The sequence below is a fragment of the Labeo rohita genome, chromosome 8, assembly GCF_022985175.1.
Source record: "Labeo rohita strain BAU-BD-2019 chromosome 8, IGBB_LRoh.1.0, whole genome shotgun sequence".
Lineage (NCBI taxonomy): Eukaryota > Metazoa > Chordata > Actinopteri > Cypriniformes > Cyprinidae > Labeo > Labeo rohita.
Window position 1 is genome coordinate 34,654,545 of NC_066876.1, and position 23,657 is coordinate 34,678,201.

General features: G+C 32.4%; 1 protein-coding gene across 1 annotated transcript in view; it reads right to left on the reverse strand.

Moving 5' to 3' along the window:
* Positions 1–23,657, reverse strand: part of zgc:63587 (uncharacterized protein LOC393431 homolog) — a 50,249-nt gene that overhangs the window by 13,282 nt on the left and 13,310 nt on the right. Inside the window, exons 5-7 of the mRNA XM_051117926.1 lie at positions 23,091–23,214; positions 18,861–18,995; positions 16,555–16,672 (exon numbers count right to left, since the gene is read on the reverse strand). Coding sequence (XP_050973883.1) covers positions 16,555–16,672; positions 18,861–18,995; positions 23,091–23,214 — 377 coding nt within the window. The remainder of the gene's footprint in view (positions 1–16,554; positions 16,673–18,860; positions 18,996–23,090; positions 23,215–23,657) is intronic.

The window sequence follows — 23,657 nt, forward strand, 5'->3', positions numbered from 1 at the left end:
TGGTTCATTTATAACAGCAGATTCAGCTGATCTGCACATCCCTGCACACTTAAATAAGCTTATAATCACTCGTGCTTTTAAGCCAAATCCACGCTAAAAAAGAATAACGTTAACTGACATCTGGACGTGACTCTCCGCAATCTCTGATGAAATCGGTTGGGTGTTTGAACGCCTACTGGATCCTTGGACAAAAGTTTACAGGGGTTCACCCAGTTTAAGAAATTTCTGATTGTAAAAATCTAATTATTTGCATATTTAATGTATTATTTTCGTTATAATGTTCTGATTCAAATTAGTAATCAATAATAATTCTTATTTTAATACTACGCGTCTCCCTTGACATGCTCTTGCGTATGAACAGGCAGCAAATCTGGTGCGGGCGCATCAGACGCATCAGGCGCAATCATCAAACATATTTCAAAGGAAGCCGGCGCCACGGTCCTTACAGTCTTTACTGAGTGATTTGAGCGAATGTTTGCATATATTCACATACGATTTAATTAGAAATGGTGGCCTGTCATGATTTTGGCTAATGCAGGACACTACTGAATGATGCGCCTCAGAGGGCATTTAGAAGTGGGTATACGCAAAGCCAACTGATAAAGAAATGGCTACACGCAGGTTCTGCACTACACCACTGCATATTACCCTACTCAACAGCATTAACACAGACGTAACTCCCTTCAAACTTTATCTGGAATGTCACCTTTTCTGTCACAACTTTTCGAACAGACACACACGAAATTGTTTGCCTGATGAAAAAAATATTTAAAACGGATTCACATTTTAGAAAATGTAGTTAATATTTGCATCATTATTGATTTATCTCATCCACCCGTGACCCACCCGCAAATAATCAGAATGCATTTTTTTTATTACCCGACCCACCCGGCCCATTGATATAACCACCATCTGCGCATCACTAATTGCCGGACATGGTCTTCCCACACTCCCTTCACTATCTCTGATTAGTTTAGACCACGATATGGGCCTAATGTGTGTCTGTTGAACCACAGTCACTGAGACTTTTTTTTTGGCCTCGAACGGCTGGTCGGACCAGTGTGACCTCTTATTATTTGTGAATCTTATTATTCAAAAACCTTTGACTGGTAGTGTAAATACTACTATTAATTATCATATTAATACATATGAACTTATTAAATATTATTAAATAAATAAGTGGAAAAATCTAAATTAAATAAAAATGAGAAATGTTGCCTTGGCAAGCAACTGAAATAAATTTAAACTGTAAAAAGAATTTAGAAATATTACAGTAGTAAAAACACACAAAGCAAGCGCATAGAACAATTACATTAAATTACTAAAAATATAAAAGTAAAAGCTAAATCAAAATGCATATAAATTATATAGTTGGTGAATGATAAATAGCACTGGTGTAGACTGACCAACTTAAAAATGCAAAAAGCAAAAGTGCGTTGTCGCAACACAGCAACTAAAATTGTTAATAATGATGGAAACTATTTTAGTTTTGTTAACTGAAATAATGCTGCAATAAAATTTCAATATAAATATTAAATAAAAATTGCATAAAGAATTTCTGGTACTAAAATGACTACAAAATATTAAATAAAAACAATTAAATAAAACAATTACTAAAAATTAAACAAAAATGAAAAAACAATACACACAAATATATATATTAGAGGTCGACCGATGTAACGGTTTTGCCGATTTTGATTTGAGTTTATTGGCGGAACTATCGGTTATCGGCAAAAATCCATGCCGATATTTTTTTTTGGGTTGGATCCGTTGCCGGAGCGGCTGAGAAGGTCGTCATTATAGTCTATAGTCTTTGTTATAGAGCACGAGAGCGGCCTCCAGTGGCAGAAATCACTCACAGAATGTGCCGTTTGTTTAGACACATGACAGAGTGGGACACTTCAAAGGCGGATTTTAAACTTTGACAACACAACGGTGTGTACAGTATACTGTAGTGCATGTTTTCATGCAATGAATTTGTTTCAAGTGATGAATTAGTTGACTAGATGCTGCATTAGTGGAGAAAGGACAGCAGTATACTTTTGAACGTTTGGTGGTCAAATAAAGTCTTGTAGACGCCGCTTGAATTGAATGTGACGCGTTCAGTGTGTGATACCGGATAGCTGCGAGTTCTTCTAGACACAACGCTGCACTTTTGCTCGTTGTGTGACTAACATATTTTTATATTTTGATTAGATAACCACAAATGTTCTAGAATAGAAGCAGTTAAATTGTGAAACTACACAATATCCGTATGTATTCAATTTCAATACTGTGGCCTTTGTGTGAATATTTAAAGATGGTCATCTTTAGCTTGATTGTCGATGTAATGGTAGCACTTTACAATATGAGAACATTTGTAACATTAAGATTGATAAAAGCTGTAGAATAGAAGTATTGTTCCTTGTTAGAGTGTGTTAATTTCAGCATTTACTGATATATTTTAAAAATTTTAGTTGCTTGTTTACATTAAGAAACAGTGAACTAACTGTAATGAATAATATATAATTAACATTACTATTTTTATTAATTTACTAAGTATGGTTCAGTAGGCTACTTTTTTTTTTTTTTTTTTATAAATAGTAGAGCACTATTTATTTTCCGATCAGTATCCATTTTAAAAACTAACAGTCGATTAATCTGTATCGGCCAGTGTGGTCCAACCTAGTTATCGGTAAAATCCAATATCTGTCGACCTCTAATATATACATGTATATATATGGGCGATATGGCAAAAAATTTAAATCTCTATTTTTTTTTTTTCAGAAAGTTTGACTGATTCTCGTTTTTTACGAATTTTAACTTGAAAATGTAACTACAACATGATTCAAGTAAAAGAAAAAAAAAAAGTCAAAGAAAATTCCAAGTGCACCACACAACAAGTGCAAATCACTTGTTGAATATCTTTGCAGAAAAGATGCATAAACTACTTTTTTTTCTTTTAAATAATAAATCCCAAAAGTCAAGGTAATTCAAATACAAAATGCCTGAAGATCACCAGTAGACTATAATAAACTATAAACGTTCTGTAAAAACAATGAACAGCAGCTTTCAGCCTGTCACTATGATGCAAACATGAAATATCAGACATCCAGTTGTAGTTCTTCACAGGTTTTTTTATTCAGTTGCACTGCTTTTCCATAATTTTTTCTATGTAAACACTGAAACATCTGACTGTCACACTCGCATCTCTTGCAGCGGCTCATGCATGAAATTGCATTATAAAAAACGCGGCACTCAAGTTAAAAGAAGTTCACTCCCATCTTCTTTGATGTTTTTCCTATTCCACTGCCCACACTGTATCTTTGTCAACACAAAAGGACTTTCTTTGTGAATGGCGCCTAACGATATGAGCGCATCACACGTGAGTGGTTAATCATGGGCGCTGACATGCGGTTGGACCGTTTTCTTCTCTTTACTGTTATCGTTGGCATACTGTCAAAGTGTCTACCAAAAGTGTGTACCAATTCTAACATTTGGTAATATTCATATTCAAAATCATGATTCCTTGATTTGTAACAAATAAAACCGTGGCAAAACATTAAATTCGAATTCATCGATAAAATCTGAAAAAAAAAAAAAGCCCAGCCTTAGTTGTCGTCATAAAAAAGGGATGAATTTATAGATGCAATCTTCTTTTTTAGCATGCTGACCATTAACATTACCATGCAAAAGCATAACATGCTAAAATCCTCATTGAGAAGTAGCTTTTTCATCTCCTGCTAAAACTATTAAACAAAATAAATTTTGATAAAAGAAAGAAAAAAGAAAACTTTATATTTGGTTCCTACACAGAACATCAAGAACCTTTCACACAGTTGTACGCTGATAATACTTATTTCACAGTGTACGGAAACAAGGATTTTCCGTAGTTTATTGCCAGCACTGAGAATCTTGATGTGACTTATCGGCGCAGGTCTCAACACAATCATTAGCTGTGCCTGTCTTTCTCTGAGGCTGAATGTGTTTGGATTGGCAGCGGCACCTGGAGTCTGGCCTGGAACAATGGCACGGGAGTTTCTCCATGGCTCCAAAATGAAAAGGGAAGTGAGTTTCACCTATTATGGTTGTAATTTGTTTGTCATAGGATGCATTATGAGTGGTGACCATGTGTTTGCGGAGCAAGATTATTTGCGGGTACGAGTGGGCGCAGCTCGTGTGGGCTGGACGCTGGAGTCCAAGTCCTCAATTAAGCGCCATTTATGCGGTCAACCATATCTGGCCGCATGCATGTAAAAAAAAGATTTATTTTCTAAATTTATTTAGAAAAATTAATACTTTTAATCAGCAAGCATGCATTAAATTGATTGAAAGTGACAGTAAAGTCATTTATAATATTACAAAAGGTTTCTATTTCAAATAAATGCTGTTCTTTTGAACTCTCTATTCATCAAATAGCCCTAAAAATACAACGTATCACCACTTCCACAAAAATAAGAAAAAGAACAACTGATTTCAACACTGATAATAATCAGAAATGTTTCCTGAGCAGCAAATCAGCATGTTAGAATGATTTCTGAAGGATCGTGTGACACTGAAGACTGGAGTAATGATGCTGAAAATTCAGCTTTGATCACAGAAAAAAATATATATTTTAAAATATATTCAAATTAAAAAACAGCTATTTTAAATAGTAAACACATTTCACAATTTTACTGCATTTTGGATTAAATAAATACAGCCAGCAGAGCAATCTTCTTTCAAGAAAAAAAAATCTTTCCAACTCTTGAATGATAAAAGTGTGAAATAAAATTTGTACACATTCAATTCGAGCCACTTTTATAGTAAATTCAAGTTGTTAAAGCTCAAAATAGTTAAAAATTCCTGTTTGACAGACAACAAACATGCTAAATAAAAAGTACAACACATCATGGATCCATAAACACACGATACACTGTAAAAAGTTTTTTTTACCAGTTTCAACTTAAAAACTTAAAAGTTCTTAAGCTGCCTTAAAATTTTACGTTAAATCAACTTAAAAGTACAAGTCATTTAAACATTTTATTGTGGTGAATTAAATTAATTGTACTTTTAAGTTGATTTAACTTAAAATTTTAAGGCAGCTGCTGAACTTAAACCGGAGAAAATTTTTACAGTCTAGTACCAATGACGAAGAGCGATTTGGCCAGCACAAAACTGAAATATAAATGCAAAATGGCAGGACAAAACATTTTAACATGCTAAAACATTGCATCTGTAAATATCAGCATCTAAACACAGTTCTGTCACTCTAGGAACCCTTTTGCAGAGCCAGAAACTGGTGTAAATATAAAGGAAAATAGTGCACTAGGTCAGAAACAAAATTAACCTGATTACGGTTTTCAAGCAAACACTCTAAATAACTAAATTACAGCCTGTGATTTAGTTGCACACTAACATTTGCATGACTAAAGAGGCTTGTAAACATTTGGTCGCTTGCACAAAAATAGGAGCCACAAACAGGACAGCCACTATGTTTGAGTACATAACACATGAAAATAAGTTAAATATAGTTTTCCTGTCTGTAGACCAATTATTATGAGCTTATACTTCAGGGAGCAAAACAGTAGTTTCACACCGTCAGGTTTCAGCATGAATAAGCACCTTTAACTCAACCACTCCCCACAGACTTTACACGGTTTAAAATCATCTCTGAATATTTTAAAACAATAACATTTTGTTTATAGTGTGTAGATGCAGTTTAAGGCACTTTGGACCAACAAAATTACACAAGAGAGCAGAATGAGCAATTATTAAATACTGTAAAAGTCACTATTCAGCAGTAAAGAGTGTCGAACCGAAAAGCTGTGAAGTTCTTAACTGTGATCCCTTGTGTCTGGATGAAACCGCCGGCTACCTGTGGCTCGTCAAGCCCTTTCATTCGCACAAAAACACATGGGGGTGTTATATAATTCTGAAAGAAGCTCAACAGGACTGACCAATTACTCAGACCTGTGTGTGTGTGTGTGTCGGTACCAGGGCGAATGTTAATCCGGCGTCTCTGAAACAGCAGGACGCGAGACGCTCACTCCAGCAAATTCCTGGCAGGGATGAGAAAGTGTGTGTGTGTGTGTGTGTGTGTGTGTGTGTGTATGTGGAGGCCTTCAGCAACCAGATGCTACAATTAAAGTATGAACAATTAGATAAGAACAGGCAGAATCTAACTGTAGCTGATTTTCTGGCTGGAAAACAACTTTCATTATCAGCGTCACGTTTTAATATGCCAAAGAAAACAAAAGGTTTTTTAAGAAACAGTTCACCCAAAAATGAACATGTAGTTCAAGACCCATATGACAATTTGGAAGAAATTTGGAAGAACAGACTTCAGTTTCCACAGCTTTTATAAGACTTTTTATTCAGTTTTAGACTTTTTAAGACCTTTTAAGACCAAGTATAGAAAATTTAAAGAACGAACTAAAGGGAATTGAATTGTTCTCTAAATGTAAAGGTCTGAGGAGCAGAACATGAGTTGTATTAGCAACAGAAAAAGTTGAAAATCCAACTTCCAAAATATTACATTTTTACTGTATTTTACACAAAAAAAGCTTAACTTAACCCTTATGCGTCAATAAAAAAGTTAGTTAGGTCCTTAGTGGACAAAAATGTCCATGTCAAAAAACTGTCATAAAAATTTGAAGCTTGGGGGCATTTTAAAGAAGACCCATGGCAGATTGTTGTTGAAGTAAACCAAGTTTAAAAAGTGAAAAAAAAAAAAAAAAAAAAAAAAAAAAAAAGTTTATGAGGTTTAAGTTTATGAAAATGCTTTATGAACAATATTTTATATAAAAAATATATATTTTATAAAACATGTTGAACCCTAAACTTGCTTGAAAATCAACGCCATAAATCTAAACAAGATGTGTTTCAAATTTGAGGTTGATATCTCAAAAAATGAGCTTCCAGGAAGATTTTGTTTGGATGGAGTGTCAGATTTTCCCCATTACATGCCAGCAAAACTTCACTGGTGCACACAGTGGTTGGATTTGTAATTTGCAGTAGAGCTTTTCTCTCTCAAACATTACAAGCATACACACAATTTTTTTTAATGACACGCAAACAAACCACACTCTGACATCCATACTAGAGGCCGACCGATGTATCGGTTTTGCCGATTAATCAGCACCGATAGTTGATTGGTGGAACTGTTATCGGCAAAAATCCATGCCGATAGTTTTTTCTGGGTTAGGTCAGTTGCTGGAGCGGCTGAGAAGGTCGTCATTATACAGCAAAGCCCCAAAAGTCTTTGTTATACAGTACGAGAGCGGCCTCTAGTGGTGGAAATCACTGACAGCACGTGCCGTTGGTTCAGACACGTGACACTGCGCTGTTTTCATGTCATTACTAAGTGATGAATTTGTTGACTAGATGCTGCATTAGTGGAGAAAGGACAGCAGTATACTTTTGCCCATTTGGTGATCAAATAAAGTCTTGTAGACGCCACTTGATTCGAACACGACACGTCCAGTGTGTGATACCAGATGGCTGCGAGTTCTTCTAGACGTGGCGCTGCACGTTTGCCCATTGTGTGACGAACATATTTTTATATTTTGATTAGATAACCACAAATGTTCTAGAATAGAAGCAGTTAAATTGTGAAACTACACAATATCCATAAGCATGCAATTTCAATACTGTGGCCTTTGTGCAGATATTTAAAGATGGTCATCTTTAGCTTGGTTGTTGATGAAATGGTAACACTTTACAATACGAGTCCATTTGTAACATTAAGATTGATAAAAAGCTGTAGAATAGAAGTATTGTTACTTGTTAGAGTGTGTTAATTTCAGCATTTACTGATATATTTTAAAAAATGTAGTTGCTTTTGTTAACATTAATGAACAATGAACTTACTGTAATGATCAATAAATTAATATTAATATTTCTATTCATTTACAAAGTATTGTTCAGTAGGCTACTTTTAATTTTTTTTTTTAAATAGTAGAGCACTATTTAATTTCCGTTCAGTATCCATTTTAAAAACTATCGGTCGACTAATCGGTATCGGCCAGTGTGGTCTAACCTTGTTATCGGTATCAGTAAAATCCAATATCGGTCGACCTCTAATCCATACCAACACACCCACACAATTATAGCTGCATTATTTATCCAACTGGCTCTATAATATGCAGAAGCATAAAACAGGCCAATTCTGAAAAAATGGCACCATCTGGTAAAAGATTTATTTTGAAGCAGAACGAAACAGAACGAAAGTCTATTAACAAAAATTGCACTGTGATTAAAAATAGCAGTTTTAATGGGTTTCAACAGGAACTTTTTTTTTTTATCCTTAAGGTCCTGAGAGGAACTATTTTTTGTACCTAGTGCAAAATAGATTTTGCAAAAAAAAAAAAAAAAAAAAAAAAAACTGAAAAGGACAAAAATGTCCAAAAGGTCGCACAAGGGTTAAATATGCATTAACTTTTACTGCACCTTCTGATCACACTGCAAAAGTTTTCCAGTGCAAATGTCTAAAGTCTTTTAAATTAAGATAAATTGAGAAGCAAACATTAGATAAGTCTTGTTTGCTGAGCAAACTTATCAAAATGAACGGAGTTTATGATCAAAACAAGAATAAATATCTAGCAACAGGCTCAAAAAAAGGCTCAAAAATCAGCTTAAAGATTTATATAAAGATACATTTAAATTAAGATTGACAATTTGTGACCCTAGTAGCACAGGTATATTTGTAGCAATAGCCAAACATACATTGTATGGGTCAACATTATCAATTTTTCTTTTATGCCAAAAATCATTAGGGTATTAAGTAAAGATCATGTTCCATGAAGATATTTTGTAAATTTCCAAGTTTTTGATTAGTAATATGCATTGCTAAGAACTTCATTTGGACAACTTTAAAGCTGATTTTCTCAATATTTAGATTTTTTTGCACCCTCAGATTCAAGATTTTTAAATAGTTGTATCTCGGCCAAATATTGTCCTATCCTAACAAACCATACATCAGTGGAAAGCTTATTTATAAAATGTATAAGAGCATGTATAAATCTATGACTAAGTAGTTCAAAGTCACATTTGAGCAAAAACACAAAATATTGTTCAGTTACTCAGAAAACAACTGTTCATTTTGTATTTCAGTTTCATTAAATGACTTTCATGGTGCTTTTGTGTTCTTTTTGAAGCTTGGCTAAAAATGAGACCAGTGCAACTTTCATTGTGCGTCCTATAAAAGAAATGAACTTAGATTTTTAGGAGAATTTTTTAAAACCTTAAAGCATTAAATACACTTTTCTGAGAGCAGGTTTATTCAATGTAAACTGCATTTGATCGTGCCATTCTAAGTGGAGATGGTATAAGAAGTCGTATGGCCACTCTATTCTTAAAACAACATAACAACTGAAGTGCTAAATAAAGGTCAAGCCATAGTCACTGAAAGCGTATGTGACCGGTACTGGATATTTATTGTTTTATATGGAGTGCGTGAGCTGCAATTCCAGGATGCAATCATTCTGCCTGAGAACACAAATAAATAACCACACCCTCATTTAAGCAAGGAATGTGGAGACAGATGTACACAAACCACAAGTTATTCACTGCTTTAACTTCTGTAGTTGAGAATGCCATGATATCACCATCAGATGCGAGTCAAAAGACGACTTGGCCTTGAAAACAAAGTGACCTCACTGGTCTGTCAAACCACGAATAAGAGTTTGATACACTGTACAGTAAACAACACGTTTAACACCAAAGCCACAAAAACATAAACACTGACAGTGAGATCAGAAAGTCTGACACAACACTGAAAACCTCTGTTTGCACCCAGTGTAACGTTTGTGACACAGCTGCCCTAAACTGTAAACCTAAATGGTATTGGTGATGACCAAAATCATTTTTTATGTTTCTGTAATATTTAATCCACCAGTATGTGTAAGCTCTTTAGTCACAGCAGTGTTTCTAATGCTAAAATATAATTATTGTTGGGATTTAATGGATTCAAAGATAGATAGTGCAAAACTTGAATCAAAAGCAAGTCGCTGTGAACAACTAGAAACTATTTGCCAGTCAATAACAACAGAGACTGTGGAAAAGTACATAAAGATAATGGCAGAGATTGTAAGCTGTTATCAAGCCCAAAGGAGGCCATACAAAATAAAAAATAAAATATAAGTAAGTTTTTTTCATTTATTAAGTGTGAATAAAGACTATTTAATTGTTTCAGTGTGTTATATAAATATAAGCAAAAAATAAACAGAAATTTGAGAATATAAAAAAATGCTAATTTTAAATGTAAAGTATTAAACATATTCAATATTTAAATATTAAAATGACAAAATATTCAGTCATAATTTATATAAATGTGATTCCATGTATAAATTACATTATATTTCATTGATTTTATTTACAGAAAATATTTTTTTGAATAATTTATGATAAAGTTACTACAAATATATACATTATGAATTATTGAATGAATACTTACATAAACACTGAATTTAGAAACCGATTTTTTTCTTTTAAACGGAGTCTGTTCTGCTCAACAAGACTGTATTTGTTTGATTAAAAAAATACAAAAAAAAAAAACGTAATATTATTGCAATCTCCAATATTGGTTCCTTATTTTATTACACTGTAAAATATAATTTATATCTGTGACATAGCGCTTAATTTTTTTTTTTTTATCAGCCATTATTCCAGTCTCCATATGCTGATTTATTATCAGTGTTGAAACAGTTGTGCTGCTTAATATTCTTTTGCAACCTGTGATTCTTTGATGAATAAAAATTTGAAAAGAACAGCATTTATTCAAAACAGAAACCTTATCTAACAATATAAGTCCTTACTATCACTTTTTATCAATTTAACACATCCTTGCTGAATAAAAGTATCCATTTCTTAAAAAAAGAAAAATTACGGACTCTTCAATGGTGTAAACTGTAACACAACATTTCTGTTTTGAATAAACAGTGTTCTTTTTAACTTATTTATTAAAGAATCCTAAAAAAAAGCATCACAGCTCCCAAAAAATATTAAGCAGCAGAATTGTTTCCAACATTAATAATAAAAATAATAAATCATCATATTAGAATGATTTCTGAAGGATCATGTGACAATGAAGACTGGAGTAATGATGCTGAAAATTAAGCTTTGCTTCACAGGAATAAATTATATTTTAAAGTATATTCAAATTGAAAACTCTTGTTTTAAATTGCAATAATATTTTACAAAATTAGAGTTTTTTCTGTATTTTTGATCAAATAGCTACAGCCTTGATGAGCATAAAACATTCTTTATCCCAAACGTTTGTAAGGCAATGTATATAGACATTTTAAATAAATACATTTAATAAGTAACAGAGTGTCATTGATCAATTGTCATACTCAGATTTTCTTGCTCGCTTACACTGAATGATCATAAATGTCTGGTCTGACATCATTAATTAAAGCAAAAGTGATGCCAACCACATACTAAGACACTGTCAAATACATCTGTTTTCACTCAAACCGCAATGCTGACAATATAATTCGTAATAAAAACAACTGTGTTAAACAATAAAAAACATGCATTTTCACAAGTTGCTCTCAGACTTTTTGACCCCATTGTGTTTTTAAAAACAACAAGGCTGGTAACGGTTGGCAAGGGCACGATCTCGCACGCATACAGCGCTCGTACGTTTCTCCCACTGAGCCAACCGAGAGGACAAAGAGAGGAAAGCTTTGACGGTTTGGAGACTGAGATATGAGCGTGATGGGGATCGCAGCATGACAAACATCAACAATAACATACAAATTCACATAAACACAACAATGCAACCCACCAAGCGCACCTACAATCTGGCCTGTGGGAATCGCATTCAACTCTACCAGAGAATACGCGCCCCAGATGTGCGTCAGTTCGGCTTTCCTTCTCGCACGGACGAGATCTGCTGCTCCTCGGTATATATTGCCGCTACGGCAGGAAGTGAGAGCTACCTAAACGTCCCTCGAGTGCTTTATACGTTTCAGGGTTTTATGACCTCACTCTGGTCTCAGATAAGACTCCTGCACACCGCTGACCCGGCTTTCCCTGCCAATCGGCCTGACACATTACAGGAAGGCCATATTGTTCTACACAAGCTGCTTCCCCCTTTCATGATGGTGCGAGTAAGATCGCAGAGAGGGACGGCAGTCCTGCGACAGAATGAGAGCGAAGCTATCACGGTGAGAAACTGAGGGTGAAAATCAAACAGTAAGGACACAATGGGTCATTTGTCATGTTCACGGCAGGATTTTGGGAACCTTCACTGGCATTATGAACGCGAGCGGGAAATGCTAAACCGCTGACTTGCACTCCCACACAGGTCAGAAACGATGATTGGAAGTTGAGTCCAAGAGTTTACCTCAGTCTTCTTGGGAAAAGATAAGGTAGAGAAAAATTCGAAAGGGTGTGTTCATCCTTTTCTGATAATGCAAAAAAAAAAAAAAGATTTAAGCATTTGTGGAGGTACCAATGAAAAGAACAAGCATTAAACTTCCTCCAATTCATTCACATTAACCTTCAGGTTCGATGGAGCAATTTCCTAAAAGTAAGATCTAAACAATTGAAGTTTCAAGTAGTTGTGGGTTTCTCAGCAACTGCAACCACAAAACGCTTCAAGGAATAGCTCAAACGTGCATATTCTATTGTAACTTTAGTTTCATAATCAAATGAGATTTGACAGTGACAAATAGAAAGATTTCTCATGAATAAGGACCTAAATTTAGGGTGTTCCACAAAGAAAGATAATTTACAGTTCTGTTAATAAATTTAGGGGTGGTAAGATACTTAATATTTTTAAAATGTGTCTCTTCTGCTCACCAGGGCTGCATTTATTTGATTAAAAATACAATAAAATCAGTAATATTCTGAAATATTATTACAATTCCAAACAACTGTTTTATATTTCAATATATTTTAAGATTTATTTTATTTCTGTGATGCAATGTTGAATTTTCAGCATCATTACTCCAGTCTTTTGTGTCACATGACCCTTCTAATGTGCTGATTTGCTGCTCAAGAAACATTTCTGATTATTATCAATGTTAAAAAAGTGTTGTGCTGCTTTATATTTTTATGGAAACTGTGATACATTTTATTTTTCAGGATTCAATGAAGAATAAAAAGTTTAAAAGAACAGCATTTTTTCAAAAGTAACACATAAATGTCTTCAGTGTCACTTTTGATCAATTTAATGTGTCTTTGCTGAATAATACAATAGCATTTTAGTGCCCTGTTAAAAACTAAAATTATGAGATTAAAGTCGTAATATTTCATATAAATCAGAATTACAAGAATAAATTCGAAATTACGAGAATAAAGTCAAAATGTTTAAAGAATAAAGTTGAAATTATGAAAAAGTCAAAATTATGACAAAGTCGAAATGTTTCGAGAATAAAGTCGAAATTATGAAAATAAAGACAAAATGTTTTGAGAATTAAGTCAAAATGATACAAATTTAATTGTAGCAATTAAAGTTATAATATTTTTAGAGTAAATTATACTACGAATTCTCGTAATTTTGACTTTATTCTCAAAATATTTTAACATTATTCTCGAAACATTGCGACTTTATTCTTGAAACATATTCTCATAATTCTGACTTTATTCTCGAAATATTTCGACTTTATTCTTGAAACTTTAATCTCGTAATCTTAGATTTTTAAAAATACGTGGCATTAAAACGCCGTCATAGAATAAAACTATTAATTTCTCTCAAAAAATGCTGGTGTATGACCTTAAAAGACTTTTATATGCATAAGCTGTATAGACTATACTTTTATAGTGTTTTAATGCTATTTTTTTGAGCTTGTGATGACTGTCAATTTTATTGTATGAACAATAAACAGCATGAACATTTCCCAAATCATCTCCTTTGTGAATCAAGAAAGTTATACGTCTTTGAAACATGATAGTGAGTAAAATAAGTTTTGATTTTTGGTGAACTATCCCTTTGAAACAACAAAACACCCATAGCAATATGGGAATGTGGATCAAAATGTTTTGAAATTACCTGCAGGAAGAAAAAACTGGCATCTAAAGAGCAGGCGAATAACAGGAACTACTAAAAATACAAGCATTCAGTGTCCAAAGCCATGTCTAAAAATGGACCAGCATAAGCAACGAAGCCCTGTGACTTTCTGTGTGTTATAAGCCATCAAGGAAGCGCACTGGATCAAGGAGGATAGAACATGTTTGTTGTGTTTTTCTGTGTGAACTATTTCTGTTTGACATCATTTCATCAAATCGAAACCCACACATTTGTACAGCAAAGCACACACACTGATTTTGGTCATCTGTTTGGGTCATTTAGCTTGAAACGGCTGACGGTAGAGACGGTTTAACTGATCTTTCCTTGCGACTCCGTTGGGGACGTACATGCAATTATTGCAGGATGTCGACTAGATTCCATCAGTCTTATCTAAAACGGACCATTTTCAGTAATGAGGTGATGCTTACATGCACAGACACACACATAAAAGTTGCTGACAGAGGTCAACTGGGACGGCTAATCACAACGAGAAGAGTTCAGTGACTACTGAGCCTTTTTTGTCGTTCATACTAGTGAAAGTCAGTGATCAGCAGGTGTCTGAGGGTTTCACAGTGTTTAGGTTAGTGAATGAGTTGTTGGTTTGTAGGGAATTAAAGACAAATTGTCTCACTACGGTCTCGTTACGGCTCTTTTGTCATGCAAAATCTAATGATGTGCAACATGCTGAGCTACAGGAAAAGGCAGAAGACTGATATAAAATACAATGACTTTTCTATAAGCAGGCATAAATCTCAATTACACAGAACTAGTGTTGAGGAAACTACTATAGTTACATGTTGCTCACTTCAATTACAGCCATTATACGCAATAAGGATCCGAATTAGGGTGAATACACACAAAAAACCCTATGCATTTTTGACACTACTAATTTTAGCAATTTTAAATAAATTGCTTAAAGGAATAGTTCAGCCAAACATGCATAGTCTGGTATAATTTAAAGAGAATGAGATTTGTCAGCGGCAAAAAGAAAGATTTCGCATGAATAGGGACCTAAATTAAGAAAGATAATTCAGTTCTTTTAAAAATAAAAATGGGGTGGTAAGATGGGGTCTCTTCTTCTCACAAAGGCTGCATTTTTTTAAGTAAAAAAATACAGTAAAATCAGGAATATTTTTAAATATTATTACAATTTCAAATAACTGTTTTCTATTTCGATGTATTTTAAAATGTAATTTATTTCTGTAATGCAAAGCTGAATTTTCAGCATCACTACTCCAGTCTTCAGTGTCACATGATCATTCAGAAATCACTCTAATATAATGACTTGCCTCTCAAGAAACATTTCTGATTATTATCTGATTATCATCAATGTTAAAAATGTTATCAATTTTCAATTATTCAATTTTTTTTTAATAAATTGATACTTCTATCAGCAAGAATGCATTAAATTGATCATAAGTGACCGTAAAGAGACTATTTTTATACCAAATAAATGCTGTTCTTTTAAACGTTTCATTTATTAAAGAATCCTGAAAAATCAAAAGTGTATCAAAAATTTATTTTCAATGACAATATTCAGCAACACAACTGTTTTCAATATTGATAATAATCAGAAATGCTTCCTGAGCAGCAAATCAGCATGTTAGAATGATTTCTAAAGAATCATTTGACATTGAAGACTAGAGTGATGGTGCTGAAAATTCAGCTTTGATCACAGGAATAAATTACATTTGACAATATATTCACATAGAAAAGAGTCATTTGAAATTGTAATAACATTTCAGAATATTACTGATTTTACTGAATTTTTTCATCAAAAAAATCCAGACTTGGTGAGCAGAAGATGTTTCTTTAAATAACAACATCTTACTGGCCACAAACATTTGACTGCGCATATATAATACAATCGCCTAAACACCTTCAGAGCTTCACATTTGTGGTTTTAAACTCTCTAGAATTATTATTATGGAGGGATGAGCAATATAACTTAAAACTGACCAATGCAAGATAAATTTCTGGCTTCAGTGCTCGTGTTGATCTGTGCAAGCTTCCTGTGGGATTACAGATAACATCCCAAAGAAGTGTAGCCAGATATATGCCACATAATCACCGTCCTACTTAACCTGTGGAGCACATCGGCAGGAAGATGCGGAGCGTGCGCGTCGACACACACCTGACCCCGCTTCAGACACAATCCAGAGGGTGTGTGATTCTGTGTGTGTGTGTGTTCTGTGTGTGTGTGTGTGTGTGTGTGTGTGTGTGTGTGTAAAGGGAAACATCTGCAGGCTTCATAAGGAGAACAGTATTGTACATGGAGAATTGCATACTAAAGCACATACAGTAGATGGCCAGCGTGTGTTTTGACATACTTGCGTCTACGCCAGACTGCCGGGAATGCCAAAATGCATGAATGCAAGACTGCATGTACACACCCCAAGCTACAGTAACACATTGTCTGATTACCAAACACTCAATGCACCAGGCAAAAGTGTGATTAGCATTAATGATGGAATCAGCGCCAAAGAAGCTCAAATGTAACATTTGTAAACAGTTTTGTGGCTTGTTGTCAACTAGTCATGGGTCAAATGATCAGTCAATAAGAGTCAGATCCTCACCCTTCTTTTGAGACGGTCTCTCTCTTTTAGCGTGAGCGTGTCGGCTTTGGCGATCACAGGAACGATGTTGACTTTGCTGTGGATTGCCTTCATAAACTCAACATCCAGAGGCTTCAGGCTGGGGAAAATCAAGCACACAGATTTGAAAGACATTAATATTGTTATTCATCAAAGATGAATTAAATTGATCAAAAGTGAAAGTAATTTGTTTGTTTGTTTGTTTGTGTTTACCACCATTCCAGCTTCTGTGGCTATTTTCAAGGCGAGTAATAATTGGGCTGAATTATTATCTCGTATTTTAACCATTTTTATCCAAAAGTGAAAGTAAAGAAATTTACACTACCAGTCAAAAGTTCTTGAAGAGATTTTTAATGTTTATTTTTTTTTTTTTTTTTTTTTTTAAAGAAGTCTCTTCTGCGCACCGAGCCTGCATTTATTTGATCCTAAGTTCAGCAAAAACTGTAAAATTTTGAAAGATTTTTACAATTTAAAATAACTGCTTTCTATTTGAATATATTTTCAAATGTAATTTATTCTTGTGATTTCAAAGCTGAATTTTCATCATCATTACTCCAGTCACATGATCCTTCAGATATCATTCTAATATTCTGATTTGCTGCTCAAAAAACTATTATTATTATTGTTATGTTGAAAACAGCTGAGTAGAAATGTTTCATGTTTCTTTGATGAATAAAAAGTTCAGAAGAACAGCATTTATCCGAAACATTATAACATTATAAACGTCTTTATCATCACTTTGATCAATTTAAAGCATCCTTGCTAAATAAACATATTAATTTCTATCATTTCTTTCCAAAAAAAACACATTATACTGACTCCAGGTTTTTGAATGTAAAGTGTATAATGTTATAAAAGCTTTTTTTTTTTTTTCAGATATATGCTGATCTTTGGATCTTTCTATAAAAAAATGAAATGAACTCAACTGTTTTAAATATTGATAATTCATTAATAATAATAATAACAACAGTAAAACATGTTTTTTGAACAGCAAATCAGCATGTTAGAATGATTTCTGAAAGATCATGTGACACTGAAGACTGGAGTAATGATGTTAAAAATTTAGCTTTGATCACAGGAATAAATTACATTTTAAAATATATTTAAATAGAAAACAGTTATTTAAAATAGTAAAAATATTTCAAAATTTTACTGTTTTTGCTGAACTTTGGATCAAATAAACGCAGGCTTGGTGAGCAAAAGAGACTTCTTTAAAAAGAATATTAAATATCACAGACTAAAAACTTAACTGGTAGTGTATAATATTACAAAAGATTTTAATTTTAAGTAAGTGCTGTTCTTTTGAACTGTCTATTAAAGATGCATGACAATTTCTGCAAAAATATGAAGCAGGACAATTGTTTTTAACTTTGATAATCAGAAATATTTCTTGAGCAGCAAATCAGCATATTAGAAAGATTTCTAAATGATGCTGAAAATTCATCTTTGGTTACAGGAATAAATTATATGTTTAAATATATTCAAATAGAAAACAGTTATTTTAAATGTAAAAAATATTTCACAATATTGGTGATTGTACTGTATTTATGATCAAATAAATGCAGGCTTGGTGAGCAGAAGTTACTTCTTTCAAAATCATTTGTTTTCAACTTTGATAATAATCAGAAATGTTTCCTGAGCAGCAAATCAGCATATTAGAATGATTTCTGAATGATGCTGAAAATTCAGCTTTGGTTACAGGAATAAATTATATGTTCAAATATATTCATATAGAAAAAGGATATTTTAAATGTAAAAAAATATTTCACAATTTTGGTGATTTTACTGTATTTATGATCAAATAAATGCAGGCTTGGTGAGCAGAAGAGACTTCTTTCAAAAACATAAAAAAATTCTTTACGACCAGAAACTTTTTAACAGTAGTGTACAAATGTATGAGCACATGAGAATGAAAATAAAACAATATATCCACCAAATTTCATCCTGAACGATGTGATGTGACTGTTTGGCTGCAATATTTGCTGGCAATTCCCATCAGCAATAAACTTTTCTCCAAGGCCACCAAACATCTGAACAGTTAATGCAGATTTTATTGGCTTTCAATTTCTTGGATGCTTATTTAACACTTAATACCCTTTTATAACGAAACTTGAAAGTGAAAAGTTTTGGTGTAAGTTCCACCTGTGGTTTTTGTAGGTGATTCAAGTTGCTTTAATGCATCACTTTTGTTGCAAACAGGCCTTAACTGAAGGCTGAAGCCACTTTTTACATGAATAAAATGTTTTATTGACCGATGACGAAAGGCAGAATGTGTTCAGGTGTTTTACCCATGTCCAAACGGAGAGATGAAGTAAAAGCAGCAGTGAACTCTGTTGTCAACGATGTGTCTGCGGTTCAGGCCGCTCTCGTCATGCAGGTATCTCTCGAACTGATTATCAATATATTGGATGATCGTCTTAAAGCTGTCGAACAGAAGAAAGCAGAGATCAGAGAACGAGCTGAAAGGAAACACTCAGACATAAAAGACTGTGACAGAATTTAACAAGCGCATTAAATAAGCATCGGATATGGATCTCAGCCAAGCAAAACCATAATCTAATCATGACATATCTGGACGCACTTTAGAAATGAATAAACAACCACTTTGTCTAAATAAAGCTTATCAAAATCCTCCACAACCATATGTTTACAGGTTCCTGTCTAGCATAGACGGACCACATGCACCAGTGCTAACACATTATCAGTGAGATCTTATTATAGATTTTAGTATTATTTTAAATTCATTTTTATTTTTATATTTTCTGTTTTTATTTTAATGACTAATATGTTAGTAATTTAGTTGTTTTTGTCTTTTTTTTTATTAGTTTTAACATATATTTATACAGGTTTTAATTTTAGCTTTTAGTACAAGATAAATAAATAAAAATGTTTAATAATAAGATAATAAGATAATAATAAGATAAACAAATAAAAATTAGTTTTTATATATGTTTTTATATTTTATAAGATTTTATATTTTATTTCGCTTTGGTTAATGTTAATTTTATTTAATGTTAATTTTTTTAATGGTTTTAATTTTGTTTTTTTAGTGCATCAAGTTAAATAAAGAAATTAGAAATGTTGCTTTGGCAATTAGTTTAAATAATTATTTTAGATATTTATATTTAATATTATTTCTATTATTATTTTATATTTTATTTTATTTTATATATTTTATTTTTCTTTTGGTCATGTTTATTTTATTTTAAGTATTAAAATTTTTATGGTTTACATTTAAATTTTTTATTACAACAAGTTACATAAAAATGTAAAATGTTCCTTTGGCAAGTAGTTGAAATAATGATTTTATATATTTATATTAAATATGCATATTTATATTTTATATTTTATTTACATTCTTTTATTTTTTATATTTTATTTTGTTTCAATTATTGTTCTTTTTTTTATGTAACTTGAAATAATTTTTTTTTAAAAAAAAATTTTCCCTTACAGTTCAGCTTTTTTGGTTAATGTTTTATTTCAAGTAAAAAAATGTTTTTTTAATGGGTTTTAATTTTAGTTTTTTAGTACATCAAGTGTGTGTGTGTATATATGTATATATATATATATATATATATATATAATTTTTAGTTGAAATACTTTATTTATATATTTATTTACTTGAAAAAAATTATTTTTCTTTCTTACAGTTCTTTCTGACTCGGCAACATGCTGAAATTTAAAATTGATTTTGTTTCAGTTAATTTTTTAATTTTATTTCAACTAAACATGTTTTTTTAATGGCTTTAATTTAAGTTTCAGTTAACTACAGTGACCCTGATATGCACCATCTCTCCGTTCTCTAAAGTCTCGCCACCAGCTTCCCTTTTGCTCTAAATTCTCCAGTCTTATCTAAACACCGCACACTAAACTAAACTAAACCCCTAACTAGAACTAACTGTGTCTAGTCCACTTCTGTGTCTTGTAATAGACCTCATGCACAAATTGGCCTTGACACCGCAGCCTTATCGAGAGGCTGAATGAGAAGAAAACACAACATGACAGTAGGTTGGTAACGTGGATGGCACATTTTCATTATCAGCCTGAGAAGTCTGTGGGTGAGAAATGGGGAGGATATTGTTCTTTCAAACAGGACGTTCCCAGCATTCCTCAGCAAGGCTCAATGACCAATAGAGCAACAACAGACAACAGCTGCCTCCAGTCTACAATCAAGTGCTATAATATAAATAATCTCTGCTATGCAGATACACAAACACAAAACATGGGGTATTAAATTAATAATCAGTCCAGTCTTCCATTTAAGAAGTGACAGTTATATGCAAGCTCTAATTTTATGGTAGAGTATCTGTAACATCTAGTTCACCTAAAGAAATTTTTGATGCAAACAACAGCAACAGCTGCACCAATGCAAGTGACTCAAGAGTAAACACACATTAAGAAAAAAAAGATGATCTACTAGGTCAAGATCTACAACTTAGCAACATATATCTTTAATAAACATGCTGTGATTTAGCTGTTAGACCGTTTGGATGGTAGAAAAACCTAACATTTCTAAATGCATCAACTTTAAAGTAACATCCAAACACATCAAGACAGATATCTTTGCATGATGCATCCAAATTATTTTGTTCTGCATTAAACTGTGAGTGAAGAAAATGATCCACGCATATGGTAACAAGCATTTGGACACTTAAGGCATTTAAAAATGTCTTAATTTCATTGCATTAGCCAAAATATCATAGAGCAAGTGACATTTCAAACAAGAAAACTATTTTTTAGGAAATGTTCTTCTTTAAATGTGCTTGTGCTTGTGCTTGTCTATATTTAAAAATAAAATAAAATTAGAAAAGATAAAATTAGAAAATATTACTTTACACCAAAAAGCATCTGGACACTTAAGGCACACTTTTATCTATTGCATTAAGCAAAACATGCAATTAATAAAATAAAATAAAATAAAAATATTACTTCACGCAAAAAAGCATCTTGCATTAAGAGAAATATGTAATAAATATAATGTAATACACTAAAATAAAATAAAATAAAATAAAATGATGAAGATATTACTGTACACAAAAAAAAACCAAAAAAAAAAAACATCTGGACTTTTAAGGCACTCAAAAAAATGTCTAAATCTATTGCATTAAGTAAAATATATGCAATAAAATAATATAATACATTAAAATAGATTAAAACACATTATAAAAATGAATTTAAAAAATTAAATAATAAAAAAAATAAATTAAATTAAAGTAAATATTACTCTATGCAAAAAAGCATCTGGACACTTAAGACATTTAAAAATGTCTTAATCTATTGCATTAAACGAAATATGCAATAAATATAATATAATACATTAAAATAAAATAAAATAAAATAAAAATAAATTAAATTAAATAAGAAAATATTACTTATGCAATAAATATACTTATGCAATAAATATAATTCATTAAAATATATATTTATTTTTTTTTAAATAAAATAAAATAAGAAACTATTACTTTATGCAAAAAAGCATCTGGACACTTAAGACACACTTAAATTCTTAATCTACTGCATTAAGTGAAATATGCAATAAATATAATAAATTAAAATAAAATAAGATTTAAAAAAAATACAATTGCAGAACAATATGCATAAATCTGTGGCACATCTAGCAGTTTTTGAATGCAAGATGATGTCTAAGACAAACTAAATAAAAAATGCTGTTGTGCATTAAACTGTGAGTGAAGAAAATGACACACTCATATGGACACAGGCATTTAGACATATAAGGCATTTAAAAATGTCTTAATTTCATTGCATTAGCCAAAATATTGTAGAACAAGTGACATTTCAAACAAGAAAACTATTTTTGTGAAATGTTTTTCTTTAAATGTGCTTGTGCTTGTCTATATTTAAAACAAAAAGGTGCTTTAATGTTTGGTTGTCTAAAGCAATGACATTTAGATGTGTGACTTAGAAATGTGCCCAATCCTGTAGAAAAGAGTAATGAAAAGTAATAAAATGTAATTTGGACTAATGCAATAATGAAATACAGTGTAAATGGCACAACATTTTTGGCAAATGTAAATTTACAGTGTTCTGAGTTGTAACAGCTTATATTTACAGTAGGTGTGCTGCGCTTTGCAAATTTCCCGTTATTATCTACCACCAATAATTTACAGGGAATATAATAATGCTTGGGACAACTGGCATCATCATAAAGAACATCATATTTAGAAATAAATATATGGCTCAGAAGCAAGAAATTTCACCTTCCACAACCGTTGGCAATACCTGGTACGCATCAAAACATTTCTGACCTTTGGAACACACTCAACCCAATCTAAATGAGGACACACCAGTCAAAGTAAAACAAAAATAATTATAACAACTAACCCTACCATGCCACTTTTAGAATTATAAAATAATAATAAACACCTTTTAAATAAATTAAAAATTATAAAATGATAATATGTGAATCATTTTTCTAATTGAAGATGTCTCCAAAGGGAGGTTTGGTCTGATTTAGTTCACTTCTCAGGACAAATTTAGCCAAGTAAACACACACTGACCAGTCCTGGCTGTTGATGGCGTCTCCGTATCCGGGCGTGTCCACCACAGTGAGGCGGAGCTTCACTCCCCTCTCCTCGATTTCCACTGTGGACGCTTCAATTTGGACAGTGCGCTCGATCTTCTCTGCAATAACAACAACACACAAGTTCACAGGGGGAGAAAAAAAAAAAAAAAAAAAACACTGAAACATCAAGACAAATCAAATTACGTATAATCATGATTTACCGATGCACCATCAAAAAGATTAATGAGCATTTTCTGAGAACCTCAGGGAGGAGGCCCTGGGCTACAGATGGGATTATTTTCTTGACAACAACCTTTTACTCTAGAGAGCTTTAAGAGACAAAGTGCTCAACAAATGGATTTAAAGGGATTTTATATCCATTGAGCATCTAAATCAGAAATGTTCTGCATTCCAACGGGAGCAGCATCATGCTGGAGAAAATATAACTTTACGCAAAAAAGCATCTGGACACTTAAAACACACTTTAAAATGTCTTAATCTATAGCCTTAATCGAAATATACAATAAATTAAACAAAAAACAAATCAAATCAAATAAGAAAG